At 41.1% G+C, this 16800-nt stretch overlaps 1 protein-coding gene across 3 annotated transcripts in view; it reads left to right on the top strand.

Annotated features, from left to right (window-relative positions):
* The window catches only part of LOC114643031 (uncharacterized), an 81898-nt gene that overhangs the window by 6267 nt on the left and 58831 nt on the right, over nucleotides 1–16800 (top strand). For 2 of the 3 annotated variants that reach the window (XM_028791746.2, XM_051934744.1), the window contains exons 4-6: nucleotides 10768–10860; nucleotides 14489–14854; nucleotides 15070–15369. The exons of the other annotated variant lie outside the window; for it this stretch is intronic. In XM_028791746.2, the coding sequence (XP_028647579.1) occupies nucleotides 10768–10860; nucleotides 14489–14854; nucleotides 15070–15369 (759 nt within the window). The remainder of the gene's footprint in view (nucleotides 1–10767; nucleotides 10861–14488; nucleotides 14855–15069; nucleotides 15370–16800) is intronic. 3 annotated transcript variants of the gene reach the window in all.

Here is a 16800-nt window from a genome sequence, read left to right on the forward strand (position 1 = left end):
CTACTTGATCATTTTCAACCTTTTGCAGCCAGGATCATAATATACGGGTGGCTGTCCCAAACCTTTTTGACTGTTTGGAGTCTTTTTTGGGTTAAATTCCCAATTTTTTAGGATCCTCACCTGCTGGCCTGGGGAAAGTCCATATTTATCTGGGGTCTTCACCCCAATGGACGGCTCAGCTCTCTTCTCTGAGAGAACATAATGAGCCCCCTTCGTTTCTTCCCCAGGAACCAGCCCACGTCTGTAAGTCTCCTCCATACTCTCCCTGTGGTTATATATTATCCCGGGTTCATATATAGGGAGTGAAGCCTGTTCTGAGTTACACCTGACCCCCAGACTAACTCCCCTCTCAAAAATTCTGCCCCGGTACGTTCCCACCTGGGTAGTTTTAAGGTCCTGTCCCGTTTTCTTCTGGGAATACACCATCCTGCCAACTATGCCGACTAAGGTTTGGGGCAGCCACCCATATATTATGATCCTGGCTGCAAAAGGTTGAAAATGATTAAGTAGTTTACAAGACTGAGTCAAAAACCGAACTGAATATGTGGAGGTAAGATGGCGGTTTTAAGGGCTGGTGGAGGAAATGATGTCATCTATGCCGGAACTGGAAGTGATGTCTTTGGGACCGGAAGTGACATCATCAGAGGCACCGGAACCCAAGTAGATATCGCTGCAAACTGGAGTAAAATGGGCGTGAATATCATTTTCGACTGCAGCCAATCATATATTAAATTTGCGAACGTTAGGCACTGATTAGCCAATCGAAAATGTAAACGTCGCAGTCAATCATCTTTTTATTTAACAAATTGCCAATCGGTGTTATTTGTCATTCATGCTCCACTTTACCCAATTGCTTTATGGATACGTAAAAAGAAAGGTGGGTGTAATTTGTAAAGGTGGGCGTGTAAGATAAAGTGACTGTAAGAGACGGAGTGTATATTCGTAAAATACATCTGTGACAATAGTCTACTGGTGCCAGTATCTTACACTATAACACTCTATCGAGTGCATTATTAACACTGCAGTGTGTTTTTAGAACCATCATTTATGATTAGCGGCTCTGAAAAAATAATGATAATAAAAGTTTGGATATGAGATATTTATTGTTACTAAACAACATCTGAAGAAAATTTAAATGAACATAACAATACAAATTTGTGTCCGTCTAATTTTAACGGATTGACGTGGACTTAAGTGTGGGCTCTACTTGACTGAGTCAGTCAGATTAAAACAGATGTTTGACTGTTGGTGTTTACTCGAATGTCCAAATGAAATAGTCGCCTACATTTAACAAGTCACCTTAAAGACGGGCTATAAACGTATTACAATTTAAAATGTTGAATAAACTGTCACAGTTAAATCTTTACTTCTATAATATACAACCCTAATATGTGTTTTATTACTTTCATTAGTATTTATCCACGTTTATTTATTTATTCCTAATATTCCATTGTAGTCCCTTGTGCCCACAGGTCAGCCTCTGTTCTTTGTTTGCTGATGTCTGTCACATATTCTTCGGTCTTCATGTCTGTTCTCATCACACCAGCAGTTCTACTCAGTTTCTTGCCTGTGAATCTCGTATTTAAGTTTGTTTTTAGCTGTATTATGATTACAGATTATTACAAATCACATACTTGACACTCTCACGTTCAGGTATCAGGGAATAGACAACGTTAAGAAAGCTGGCAATAAAATTGTGACTTTAAAGAATCCATTGGCTGTCTCTACATGTTATCAATGTTAAATGTAAGAAACACAGTTATCATAGTGCTAATAGTCACATTTCAATTATTATTTTTATAATGAAGTTTACTATGTTAAACGATCTGTGAAGAGCAAATATTATGCCTTACAAAGAGTAATAATTTTGCAGTTTTTGTGACTGTGCACCTGTTAATCAGGGTATTCAATAATTTGACTTAATTGGATCTTTATTACTATTTGGATTTTAAATACCTCTTTAAGATCATCAAATATATGTTTATTATAATACATATTATTTATTCAAAAGTTACATTTAGAGACTAAAACCTGACAGATGTTTGTTTGTAGTTCATATCTCATTGAGCCTCCATTTGACTCCATGAGGTCCTACTGGTGCGCTGAACACATCAGCCTGTCTTTAGGGTCTCTGAGACTGGAGGAGGAGGTCAGGAGTCCAACTGTACAGCAGGCAGTGATGGGCATCAGCATCACGACTGGTGACAGGATAGAGATGGCAGAGAGTTCAGCTGGACATCATCCTGTATGACTACCCAAGCAAACAGCATATTAATAACACACAGAGTCTGTATACTCCAGTATGGCCCTGACATAACACCCTGTACAGCTGTAAACGACTCCACTTTACTGGTGTTTTAGCACACACTGCACTGAGGCTGTCAAGTCACAGCCATTAAATAATTCAATCTGAACAACTGGGAATTTATTTTGGCAATGATATTACTGGTAAGGCATTTTATTTTCTTGTTTGTCATACAGTGCATCCAGAAAGTATTCCCAGCACATCATCACTTTTTCCACATTTTGTTATGTCACAGCCTTATTCCAAAATGGATTAAATTCATTTTTTTCCTCAGAATTCTACACACAACACCCCATAATGACAACGTGAAAAAAGTTTACTTGAGATTTTTGCAAGTTTATTAAAAATAAAAAAACTGAGAAATCCCATGTCCATAAGTATTCATAGCCTTTGCTCAATACTTTGTCAATGCACCTTTGGCAGCAATTCCAGCCTCAAGTCTTTTTGAATATGATGCCACAAGCTTGGCACACCTATCCTTGGCCAGTTTCGCCCATTCCTCTTTGCAGCACCTCTCAAGCTCCATCAGGTTGGATGGGAAGCGTCGGTGCACAGCCATTTTAAGATCTCTCCAGAGATGTTCAATTGGATTCAAGTCTGGGCTCTGGCTGGGCCACTCAAGGACATTCACAGAGTTGTCCTGAAGCCACTCCTTTGATATCTTGGCTGTGTGCTTAGGGTCGTTGTCCTGCTGAAAGATGAACCGTCGCCCCAGTCTGAGGTCAAGAGCGCTCTGGAGCAGGTTTTCATCCAGGATGTCTCTGTACATTGCTGCAGTCATCTTTCCCTTTATCCTGACTAGTCTCCCAGTTCCCCACAGCATGATGCTGCCACCACCATGTTTCACTGTAGGGATGGTATTGGCCCGGTGATGAGCGGTGCCTGGTTTCCTCCAAACATGATGCCTGGCATTCACACCAAAGAGTTCAATCTTTGTCTCATCAGACCAGAGAATTTTCTTTCTCATGGTCTGAGAGTCCTTCAGGTGCCTTTTGGCAAACTCCAGGTGGGCTGCCATGTGCCTTTTACTAAGGAGTGGCTTCCATCTGGCCACTCTACCATACAGGCCTGATTGGTGGATTGCTGCAGAGATGGTTGTCCTTCTGGAAGGTTCTCCTCTCTCCACAGAGGACCTCTGGAGCTCTGACAGAGTGACCATCGGGTTCTTGGTCACCTCCCTGACTAAGGTCCTTCTCCCCCGATTGCTCAGTTTAGATGGCCGGCCAGCTCTAGGAAGAGTCCTGGTAGTTTTGAACTTCTTCCACTTATGAATGATGGAGGCCACTGTGCTCATTGGGACCTTCAAAGCAGCAGAAATTTTTCTGTAACCTTCCCCAGATTTGTGCCTCGAGACAATCCTGTCTCGGAGGTCTACAGACAATTCCTTTGACTTCATGCTTGGTTTGTGCTCTGACATGAACTGTCAATTGTGGGACCTTCTATAGACAGGTGTGTGCCTTTCCAAATCATGTCAATCAACTGAATTTACCACAGGTGGACTCCAGTGAAGCTGCAGAAACATCTCAAGGATGATCAGGGGAAACAGGATGGACCTGAGCTCAATTTAGAGCTTCATGGCAAAGGCTGTGAATACTTATGGACATGTGCTTTCTCAGTTTTTTTATTTTTAATAAATTTGCAAAAATCTCAAGTAAACTTTTTTCACGTTGTCATTATGGGGTGTTGTGTGTAGAATTCTGAGGAAAAAAATGAATTTAATCCATTTTGGAATAAGGCTGTGACATAACAAAATGTGGAAACAGTGATGAAGCGCTGGGAATACTTTCTGGATGCACTGTAGGTTTATACTGACAAACTGGTTTACATCAATGTAGTTTTCTATATATACTGTATATATACTGAATATACTGCTTAAAAAAAATAAAGGAACCCTTTTTAATCCGAGTATAGCATCAAGTCAATGAAACTTCTGAGCTATTGATCTGGTCAGTGAAGTAGCAGAGGGGCTTGTTCATCAGTTTCAGCTGCTTTGGTGCACTGGGGAGGCAACACTGAGATGACCCCCCAAAACAGGAATGAATGGTTTAACAGCTGGAGGCTGCTGACATTTTTCCCTCCTCATCTGTTTTGTCACTCGTTTTGCATTTGGTTACAGTCAGTGTCAGTACTGGTGGCATGAGGCCATACCTGGATCCTACAGAGCTGGTAGCAGGTAGTCCAACTTCTTCCAGGATGGCACATCAATACCACATGCCATTGTCAGAAGGTTTGCTGTGTCTCAAAGGCATGGAGGAGATTCCTGGAGACAGACAGTTTCTCTAGGAGAGCTGGACAAGGCCTCTTGTTGAAGGTCCTTAACCCATCAGCAGGACCCACTGGAGGAACAGGATGAGCACTGGCAGAGCCTACAAAATGACCTCCAGCAGGCAGGCCACTGGTGTGAATGTCTCTGACCAAATAATCAGATACAGACTTCATGAGGGTGGCCTTAGGGCCCAATGTCCTCTAGTGGGCACCGTGGAGCTCGATTGGCATTTGCCATAGAGTACCAGAATTGGCAGGTCCACCACTGGTGCCCTGTGCTTTTCACAGATGAGAAAAGGTTTACCCTGAGCATATGTGACAGACGTGAAAGGGTCTGGAGAACGTTATGTTGCCTATGACATTGTTCAGCATGACTGGTTTTGTGGTGGCTCAGTGATGGTATATCTGGGGAGGCTTATCCATGGAGGGATGCACAGACCTCTACAAGCTAGACAACGACACCTTGACTGCTGTTAGGTATCAGGATAAAATCCTCTGACCCATTGTCAGACCCTATGCTGGTTCCTTCTGGTGCACCACAATGCCCAGTCTTGTGTGGCAAGAGGATGAAGGAGTTGATCCCATTGACTGGCCCCCACACTCACTCGCCTAAACTCAATCCAATAGAACACCTCTGGGTGGGACATTATGTTTCAGTCCATCTGATGCCAACCAGGTTGCACCTCAGACTGTCCAGGAGCTCAGTGATGCCCTGGTTCAGATCTGGGAGGAGATCCCCCAGGACACCATCTGTTGTCTCATTAGGATGTTGTCAGGCAGGGGGAAAGGGGGTGGGGGGGATGGCAGCATACAAACTACTGAGTACAATTTGGAGTTTCTGCAATGAAATTTTGGCAAAATGGAGTTGTCTGCCTGCCTGCCTGCTGCATCCTTTTTTCCTCTTTGATTTTCAGGGTGTCTTTGAATTCAGCCCTCTCTTAGAATAACGAGGTTCTAGCTGTGAGTTACGGTTTTAGAATACTGAGCTTCAAAGGTTTTACTCTCCATTTATAAGGAGTATTCAATCCTTTTCCTTTAATTTTGTTCCTTTATATACAAGCTGCATTTTCAGTTAAAGACATTGCAGGTTTTATTGAAAATGTCACTCCTAAATAAAGATAAGTAAGACCCTTATTGTTGTAGATTATGTTTGTAAGTGAACAGTAAAGTCTTGATCAGGATGTTCAGTTTCCAAGCTGTGGGATTAGCGGTGAGTCCAGTAGAGTGCCATTTGTAGACGGTGTTGATACGAGAGGAGGCTCTGCTCACATCTATCAGTTCTAGTTGTGTTAATACACGAGGTGATTGGTCAGCACAAAATAAAACACTCAGTATTGTCACTACCAAAAACAAAGTGTTATTAATGATTATTCAGTATAAATTGTACAACCATTTCAAGAAATATTTACAATTAACAATAATGATGGGACAGTTGAACTGAAAGAAAAATTCATCTTCTTTGTGCATTCTAACAAACAGACTGATCGGGGAATATACTAAAACATGCCCACTTCTATATATTATATATAAATAATATGGAATGATGATAGACATGTTTGCTTGTAATGTTCAAAAAAGTAATAAAACTGTACAATGCAGTTATAAAAATTAAAGAAAAAATGCAGATGGCATGAATTGGCTAAAACAGATACACAGACAATTTCAAATATACAGAACTTAATCAACAAAGTGTCCTTTATTATTTACATCAATAGTTAAATCAAATCTACACAACTATATTATGCACAGTAAGTTTAACACTCAGAAATAAAAAAAGCCAAAGACCAGTAAAGCCAGTGAGGCGTTTATTAGAGGAGGTGCTAAGATGGAATCCCAAGTTGAGATGCCTCAGTGATGCTGTCTGTCTTTCTACTTCAACAGTTGAAGCTCAAGTTTGTCAAACTCTTCACTCACTTTAAAATAAAAAAAAAAGATTTACTTTCACCAATAGTAAAAGTGTATTAATGCGTATTTTGAATTTCACTTTAAACAAATATTTATATTAATATGTATTTAGTTTATATTCTTGTCTAAATTCACTACAAGTAAAATGGTATTCTGATTAACAGAAGAATGGTGCTGAAAATAAAAAGAAAGGACCGTCTGCTCCCAGCACCACATGACGTCCCACTCACCGTCTGCTGGTCCATCAATGAGCAGACCTTCTACCTCTGATAGAGAAATCCTCTCAAGTGTTCCTCGAGCTTTAATAAGAGCCGATCACAAACACAGAAACAGAGAGGACGTCACTCATAGAGACACTTTCTGTACTCATTAGAGACTCACTAAAGCCAAATCAGCACATCCAGAATGATGTGAGCTCGGGGTGTCGATCTTTTCAAAGGTACCTACAGCTCTTGACATTACTTCATCAGGTAGTTGTAGAGGCCATCTGTCAGCTCCTTATCTTCTACTGTACAGAGGTCATTACCCGGTGACCTTTAGGATATTCATCGTTTTTAAACCATTTGAATGAGACCTTTTCAGGCACAACAGCCTGTTGGACAAGCAAATACAAGAGTTTGGTGCTATAAAGTCATCATAGCTCTTTGCTATAGATTACAATAACAAATTTTTACTTGTTATCTGAACTAAGTTACCAGCAAGTGGTCATCTGCTCCATGGCCCTTTATGATGTACTCCAACAGTTTTTATGTTGAGTCCTCCTGGAGGCCTTGCTGATCTCTGCAGCCTCATAAACCTGAGCCCCTTGTTCTCGAGTCCGCTGCCCCTCTGCAGTCACACAGTCACGGTGGAGACACACAAATAAATACATCAGACTGTCACATGAAGGATTTGTCTTATTCTGGCTGTCTGGTTTGGGTCTGAACACTCCTGTTTTCTCATAAAAGTGACACTTTGGAATAAAGTTCAAACTGTGAGAATTCCTCTGTGGTTCACTACAAAAACTCTCGTTCATGGTGATCTCAATAGTTTTTTAGAATACATCAGTTATTTCAGAGTATTATGAATACTCCAATCTGGACACTACCTAAAGTAATATGGAAGTCACAGACACGTCATCCTAAGATATAAAGGATAAATACAGTGCTCTCCATTATTTCTGGCACCCCTTGTAAAAATTAGTAAGAAGGGTTACAAATAAAATCCCTGTTTGCTAAAGAAATGTCACCTTGCACTGAAAAAATTACAAACATCTGACTTTTAATTGAAACAATTTCATTCAAAGAAAAACAAAGCCCTCATCAAGAAATAAATAATTTTTAAAATTAACATCTTTATAAGGGGTGTCATTAATAGTGGAGGGCATGTTAAATGAATGCCACAATTAAAGGTATGCCACACATGAATATATATATATATATATAAGCATCTTTAAAAGACTGACAGTGATATCAAAGGGTCCGTCCTGGTCAGATAAAGAGCAGACTGACAGGGGATAACAGATAAAGTACTGAAATCCTACACAATCTAAACACAAATGTAAAGTTACATAAAACTTACAGTTCATATTCACATACCATCAACATGTCTACTCCACAGTCTACTGAACCAGCAGGGATGTTCTAGGAAGAGAAGGAAAGAAAGAAAGACACACGTGAAAGTCAAACACTACAAGTGAATTACAAGTTTAACAGATGGGTGTTTGCAGTTTACCTGATTTTTCATCAACATCCAATTTCCTGAAGATATTCTTGTAGCAAGCTGGCTGAAAGGAAAAAAATTATAAATGTCACTTGTAAATAAACGGAAAGGCTCTGTGAACATCACGACTGTCAGTCTGACTCACCTATAATTTAGTGGCGCACTGCCCATTGCAAGAAAGTCTTTTAACAATTTAGAAATAGCAGGCATCATCTGCACAAAACTACCATGAAATTCTATTAAAATTGACGGTACAATAACATCGCAGATTACTTGGGATTACAATTTAGACACATTACTCCAATATAAGGAACTAAACTGAAAATAAAAAAGGTAACATGGTGCACCACTGTAGTCAATCTGAACTTTATCAAAAGCCTACTTCACGACAGAATAATTCATCAAGAGTTTCCTAGATGCTTGTAAAAGTTTTTTCCGTCTTCCATGCACAGTCGAGGAGTTCTCGTGAAGCTTGCCTTGTGGAATTTGAAGAGTTGCCGGTACCCTCTGAGTGCGGGTCCACTTCAAGCACTGAATATAAAATCAATTACTACAGAGAAACTGATTATTAATACAAACGTAAAGGTTCATGGTACAAACATAACCATGCAAAACAAAGTTATTAAAAATACGAAAAAAACTGCAACTTTCAAACGTTTTCATTTCGAAGCACACTTGCTTCCATTGTCAAAAATACGAGCAATTAGTTTTGTCGCTTCTCTTTCTTTTGTCTAATGGAGTTTCATCACCGCAGCTTCTTTTTTTTTGTTTCTTTTCGTTTAATGGAGTTTCGTCGCTTGGTACAACGGCAGGTTATTTAAGAGGAAACTCTATAAGGCGGAACCTCAAAGCTGTACGGATCACGAACTGTGAAACATTTGGTTAAAGTTACACTTGATAGACAATCTTCAGACGTTGGTAATTGGACAGGTGAGTTTTTGATTGTCATAGAGGAACAATAATCTCATTCGTCGAAATTCTGAATTAGCCAATACTATCCACTTGCATTTACAGTTATCCCACCTTCAGATCCGCCCATAATGTCTCCAGTGTGCAGCAATATCCTTCTCCCAGAACCTGACGGGATTTCCCGAGAATGATCTACAAGAAACTGCGAGAGACAGTCAGCACACTCCGCCACCCCCTGGTCTGATGTAGTATTACAGTTTTCAAGCCCTTTAGCTGCCTAATCGCATGTGTGAGACAATATATATTTACATATTTTATATATATATATATATATTTATATATATTGTGTTGCCCCTTTAAACCCAACAGACAGACACTCAGGACACCAGGTGAAAGCACCAAGAAGATTTTTAATTATTTTCTTCTCCTCCAACAATGCTCCCCAAGCACCACAGCCACAATGAACAATTAAATGAAAACAATACATAATAATAATTCCCTCTCTCTATATTCTCCTCCATAACTCCCAACAAGCTTTGTTCATCTCCACCCGACTGTGGCTCCCCTGCTGGGTTCTCAGCAGTCCTTTAAATAGTGTCCGACCCGTAAGCACTTCCATCCTTCTGATCATGTGACTAAGCACTTCCGGGTCAGATAGAGAACTTAAGTTTTTCTTCAGCCCGAAAACATTTCTGGGCTTCTGCTCCCATGACCTTCTATCACTTCCTGGGCTATGTAGAAAATAAGAGTCCTAAGGTCCTCCTGCAGTGTCTCCTGGTGGCACTCACGGTACCCAGCAGGGCTGTGAAGCCGAACTCTAGATCCCAGAAAAATCACCATCTAGCATCCTGGGAGAGGCAGTGTCCCAAAGTAGCTGTCTTCCCCTATCCTTCGACTCTTTGGGCGTCCTGGCCGGGTTGAGTTGCCGGCCGTCCATCACAATATATATATTCTTTTGTAAGTCTGAGTCGTAATCATATTATTAGGTGGTTACTTTCCAGGTAAAAACTTTTGGTTGGTCGGCCAGTTGGCAAACATCCACCACGTCCTCGAGAGTTGCCTCAGGTGCTGACATCCGAGGTTCAGTCCCCGTATGCAGATGCAAAAGTATGTACACCTGATGAACCCCAATAAGGGTGAAGCACGTGTCGTGTACTTTTTGTATTATTTGGCAGATACTGTATCACATACTGTGCATATATATATATATATATATATATATATATATATATATATATATATATATATATATATATATATATATATATATATATATATATATATATATATATATATATATACACAGTATATATGTATACTCTAAATTATAATGAAATGCTCAGATCACTTTGGGATCTCAAACACTTCTCAGTGGCTGCTAATCATTATGAACCCATGCAGATGCTCTAAGACTTGAAGTCTGGACTCTGACAAAGCCCAAGCATTTCAAGGAGTGAGCCGGAATCTGAGCCGTCAGGATTGTCCACCCTGGTGGACTGCGTCATCATGGGATTGCGATATCAGGAGATTGTGTGTGCGAGTTAACACACAATGGGCTCCGTATGGAAAGGGCAGCTTGAGCTTGTGAGATTTTCAGGGACATTTGGACGGCTGTTTGCCACCAAAAAAAGCTGGAGACGATGTGGTGAAGCCCTTCTTCTTTTGTCTTTTCTTTCATGCAGATACAGGGTTGACTGTTGCGGGGATTGCTGCCATTGTGATCACAGTGCTGATTGTACTCCTCATTGTGCTCTTGTACTTCTGGTTCTCTTCAGGTGAGTTTCCTTTCGTCTCCTCTGTCTGATCTTCTGTGAAATAAGCACCTCACATCATCTGCGATGTGTAAAAATGACTCCACCCTGATCCTTGGTTATTTTGGAATTTGTTGTTTTTGACTATTTTTTATTATTTTTCTTCAGTTCTAAAGATCCTTTAGGCATGGTGTGTCTCCAGGCTTACACTTATTTTCCTCTTTCATGCTTTCTTTGTTTATTTTAAATTATTCTTTTTCATATGTTTATTGTAAGCATGAATCTTTGATTAATATTGTTCTGTTTCTTTACTATTTCGATGCTGTGTATTTTGTGTTATTCTCTTATGTTTCTTGTGTTTTGTGGGTGAAACTTCAAGAGGTGGGACCACCCTGAGACCACCCTATATATTATGTGTGCCAGAGAGTGAATCCATTGCTGGTTCATTGAAGTTCATACAATATATGTACATTTACCTATTTGGCTGACATCTTTATCCAAAGCAACTTACAACATTTATGATATCATTGGTGACATTTCTTTTGGTTTTACCATTTGGAGCCCAAGCAGGTGAAATGACTTGCTTAATGTCACACAGTGTCAATAGCAGGATTTAAACCCACAAACTCAGGGCTTGAAGTCCAAAGCCTTAACTTCTGCACCACACTGCCAGGCCGGGATCACCACTGGTCTGTCCAGCAGAGCCTCACCTTAACCCAGCTAGGCCCCTAAGGCTACCTGCTGGCTTCATCTGGAACAGGCCCAAAAACAAGGAGCTGGCAAAACAACTATAAATATCACCAGAAATATACAGTAACAGAAGCCTCAGAAGAGGAGTATAAATGTTTGGCTTGTAGTGAAAAGGACAAATAAAGAATCTTTATAAATGAAAGATTTGTTAACAAAAATAGTAAAAAAAAATACAAAGAAAAAGCCAGTGTTAATTTTGGAGCCAGTTCCAAATCCTCACAAATTTGGAGAGTGAGTGTCAGGACAGGCATCTGGCTGTAAAAATCATACTGAAACCACGTGGAAGTGGGCAAAGATGAAGAGGAAGAAGAAAAAGAAGTAAAATACAAAGAAACTCTCTAAAGAGCAAAACTCCTTGTGGGGTTTTCTGAGATAGTAGGCAGGCAGAAAGCTCTTCATGCGATGGGAGGAGCCAGGTGCTTGAGTGACAGCAAGCTGGGTGGGGCTAGATGCTTGAGTGACAAAGGCTGCAAAGAAACTCTGCCGATATTCACGTTTGCGCTCCATGAGTGCCCTCAGTGCCAGGATGCAGTCGATGGTAGACTTCTTAGAAGTAAAACCAGACTGCTCTGGTCACTGGTTAGTTAGCAAGTGATCACAGATCTTATTGACGATGACCCTAGCAAGGACCTCATCTGGCACTGAGAGCAGTGTTACCTCCCTGTAGTTGCTTTAATCCAGCCGGTCACCCTTCCCTTTCCAGATCGGGACGACATGTCCCGTTCTGCAGTCAGTTGAGATGATGCCAGTCTCCTAAATGGAAGCAAAGATTGCTTGCAATGCCAGGAGGACAGCCTGACTACCAGCCTGGAGAAGTTCACCCCGGATACCACAGATCCCTGCAGCCTTTTCTACCCTCAGTGGGTTCACCACCTGTGCCATCACTGTAAGATTGGGGGGTTCAGAGCTAATTGGAGGATCAGCCTCAAGAACCGTGGACCAGAGATGTCCAACATCCTAGCTGGAGGGCATCATCTTTAAACATCTGCTCTTTGCCTCTGCACCACACCAGTTCTGATTCCCAACTGGCCTGACCCCATTGGCTCTGTTTAGGGATGAGGCTCCCAAGGGCTTTCCCCCATCCCCTTCATCTCCTTTTGTGGACAGCAGAAAGAAGTCCTGTCTGTTACAGTGGTTGGAGTGTCAATCCTGCCACCAACTCTCCAAGTTTTCCCTACAAGGTGGAGGACCACTTGTAGGGCGGGATGCAGTTTAATGTTATACCCAGGAGTTATATGAGGCACCATGAGCAAAAAAAGAAATACAAAATTAGAATAATGAAGCATGCAAAGGCATGTTAAATTCAAGCATACATGTAGCATCACTTCAGTCTTTTAAGCTACACTTGGATATATTTGAATGTTTATTCATTTGAATATGAGTATTCAGACCCTAATTTTGGTGTAATTTGATAACCCTAGTTCACCTATAAAGAAGAAAACAAAAACCCTAACCCAATAAAGAAGTATACGGTGATGTCTTAGCATTTGATCAGTCCCAATCTTAAATAAGTCTGGGGGACCTGCCTCCCCAGACTTAAAACACAAAGGACAAGGTATGTAAAACACCAAATGATTAAAACATTAATACAATACAAACAATAAAAAAAAAGTTATATATAAACATAGCATAACTTATAGAGGAATAATAATATATAAGCAAAAAGAAAGACCAAACAAATTTACAAAGTAATATTTAAAAGACAAAGAATATATAAAAAGAAAAGACAAATGAGCCAGGGAGGAGGCCCATCACTTACTGTAAGATGAGCACACCCAAAATGTCAACATTCTCCATGGTTAAGTTATTGTATTTTACATAGTACGTACCAGACTGACACTGCAGTGCTCCACCTACACCCACGAATGGAGCCCCCTGAGCGCCACGGGGTATTTCATCTGCTGGTTTACACATGAAAGGCGACTCACTCAAGGTCATACAGTGGATTGGAGATGAGGATCGCACAGTTGAATAGCTGACACTTTGGGTGACATGTCTTGTTCTCGACTATGGCGTCCATGTTGGAGTCATTTACCAGGGACGGTTACTGCTGCTGTGGTCCTTAAGGATTCAAACACTCCAAGTGATGAACTTGACTCATTTGTTTGTCAGGCCCGTTTGATGTGACTGTCCAGCACAGAGGGAGAGACTAATAAAGTTTAGAAAATCTTTAATTCTTCTTATCAAACCAGTAACTTAGCCTGACGTCTTTGTGTGTTCATGTGTTCTGTCAGCTACTGTTTGAAGGAGTCTGTGTGTGTGTGTGTGTGTGTGCGTACAGTATGTGTACATGTAAGTGTGTGCACGTCATACACACTGCACACTCACACTTTCACTTGCACTTCATTATTTACACATCTCCTTTTTAATCCTTCTATACTGCAAACTTGTATGAAGTTTTCATTTGAACTTGTGCCAGTTCTGTTATTTCTATGTGACGTTGTGTTCCGTTATAAGCAGCTCCAAGTCTACCAAGTCAAATTCCTGCACATTAAGTACCGGCCAATAAAAGGGATTCGGATTCTGATTAAGTCACAGACTCTGACTCTGATATAAAGTCAGAGTGCCAGTTGTCTGCCCAGTGGTGATCAGGTTTGTCAGTTCTGTCTGCTCCATCACTAGACCTTACCCACAATGCTTTAATTATGGCAGATGTCAATATGGGAACCCATTGGCATTGAATGTAAAAAGAAAGGAAATGAGTCGATAGTAAAATAAAAGTAGCACTCAGACTTTCTTGACCAATAAGCTGTTTAGAGTTAAAGACTGTCAAGAGCAGTTACTGCAGGTTTTTAAACCGTTAAACGAAAAAAAATGTATGAAAAATGTCTCCTGCATCTGACTGGTAGCAGTGACCGGATCACTAAAGCCAACTTGTCACCTCTGTCTCTTTGTGTTTCAGTGTACCTGTCGCTTCTTCACCCCTCCATGTTGCTTCAAGATGAGTCCGTCTCAGTGCAGTGCACCATCACAAGCTGGAACCCTGAGATGATCAAACTGCACTGGTTTATAAATGACAGGGAAATCAAACTGGATAGGATGGACAGAGACGATGAGGATGAGGCATCAGTACCCCTACAGGACCCTTCTAATTACACTCTATATAGAGGATCCTCTCAAAAAGGCTTTGGTCCAAAGGAGACCCCTGTCACCCTGAACTTTAGAGTTTACAGATCTGACCACCGTGGGGCAGAACTTAAGTGTCAGGCCACTCATCTGCTGACCAGGAGGCGTGTGGAGCGCTCAATAACATTGGAAGACTTGCCTAGTAAGTGACTTTCTGAGGCCTCACTTCTCGTCGTCTTCTTTTTTCTGCTGTTGATTTATTACATCTGTTATTTTGTTGCAGTAAGTGACCACCTGTATGTTACTGAATTATCAGTGCTGCTCACCAATTGTCTTCACTTTTTTTCAGTGCCTGATAGTTACTGATTAATGACAGTAGGGATAATAACTGATGTCTCTCAATTTTCCTGTTCCTAGTTCATCCCCGACTTTCAGAAATCGAAAATGTCTCTCAGAATTCAGACACTGATGTGAAGCTGCAGATCCGAGCTGAGGAGTTCAAGCCACGAGACATTAGCTTCACCTGGTCACCAGGAGGGGGTACAGTGACCTCAGATTCACTTGACATCACAGAAAACCCTAATGGCACCTTCAGTGTTGTGAGTGTCTGCCCCGTCCCGTTGTCTGTGATCCAGACTCCAGGATTCAAGGTCTCTGTCATAACCAAGCACGTCTCACAACGAGAAGTGGAAAGAAGAGTCACGTGTGATACTCCAGGTAAATAAGCCAAATATCAAAAAGTGCAAAGATCGTAACCTCTTGGCAGCAACATGAAATGGGTATGGGTACGAGAGACAGGGGTGTGGGTGTGTGGCTGGCATATAAAGATTCAAATATTCAGTTTTTATTTTTTCAAATTCTCCATTATAATGTTGTCACTCAGATACACACCCATACAATTTATTCACATGATATCATAATTCAGCAACAACAACATAGCAGCAGGGTGCAGGCTACAAAATTAACCAAAGCCAGAGCAGTGCCTCATTAAGTCTGACCTCCGAAGCAAGCCTCACCGCAGGCAGCCTAGCTCCAAATGTGAAAGGCAAGTCTTCCAGCTCAGGCTTTACAGTTCAGAAACGTCAAGAATACTCAGGAAATGCCCGTCAGAGGAGAAGGTAACAGAACATTTCTTCGGCCTCATGTATAAAATACACATACACTGGGAAACGTACAGAAGCCGTTTGTTACGCAAAAGTCCGGATTTATAAAACCTGAACGTGATGGGAAAATTGGCTTAAACTTATTTATCCATAAGTCCCCTGGAGACTTTTTTGGTGTGTTATGTTAGGGACTCCAGGCATCAGGACAATGAAGTGAATAAAACGTCTTGTTTCATTGCAGGTTACGAAGTTCTTGATGTAACTCTATCACAGGTAACTGACATGTTCTCCCAGTACAGCTGTCGTCAGTGTTGGTAATAACACCTACTGCATACGCTTAATGTCAATTCCTTTAGTGTGTCCCCTCTCTGTTCTGTCAATAAAACGAGTGTGCTGTCTTGTACGACATAACTGGTGATCGCAGTGTTAGGTGTTATGGAGGATATCCCCAGTGGCAGGTGAGGCAAGGGGAGAGTTTTCAGAAACGACAGTCACTTTTTCTCATGATGATGACTAGCGTAGACTTCATAGAGTTGTCGCCTTGGAGCAGAAATCATGTGATCCCTGTTCCATTACAGGCTTTAACATTCGTGTTTGGTGATGGGTGCTTTTCAGCAAGATCTGTCTGACTGGTCAGAAATCTCCCAGTCGTCACTGCACCATGCCATGTGATCCATTTGAGATGCTATTATTAAGATGCGACCAGGAGATGTCCGGCTTCCTTACCGTCAGGGTGAGCAGACTGAGATCAAAAGGCAACCTGCAGCAATTGCTGATTTTCCAAACGCAATCAGTGCATTTGACTGCACATGCGGCCATTTAAAGCACCAAGCACTAATATGTGAGGCTCAAATGTGTCTGACTATCGCTGCTGTGATGTGTCCCCACTTCACTGCAAGTGCCCATTCACTGAAGCTCAGTTTTAGATGTTCTCCCACAATTTGTAGTAAAGACGTAACTCGGGTACAGGTCCAGATTTATATGGTCATTAAATTGTGTATATTAAAAGAAATGTGTTTTTTAAAAAGCCATACATGGTTACAGG

Source organism: Erpetoichthys calabaricus, chromosome 12 (genome assembly GCF_900747795.2).
Source record: "Erpetoichthys calabaricus chromosome 12, fErpCal1.3, whole genome shotgun sequence".
NCBI lineage: Eukaryota > Metazoa > Chordata > Cladistia > Polypteriformes > Polypteridae > Erpetoichthys > Erpetoichthys calabaricus.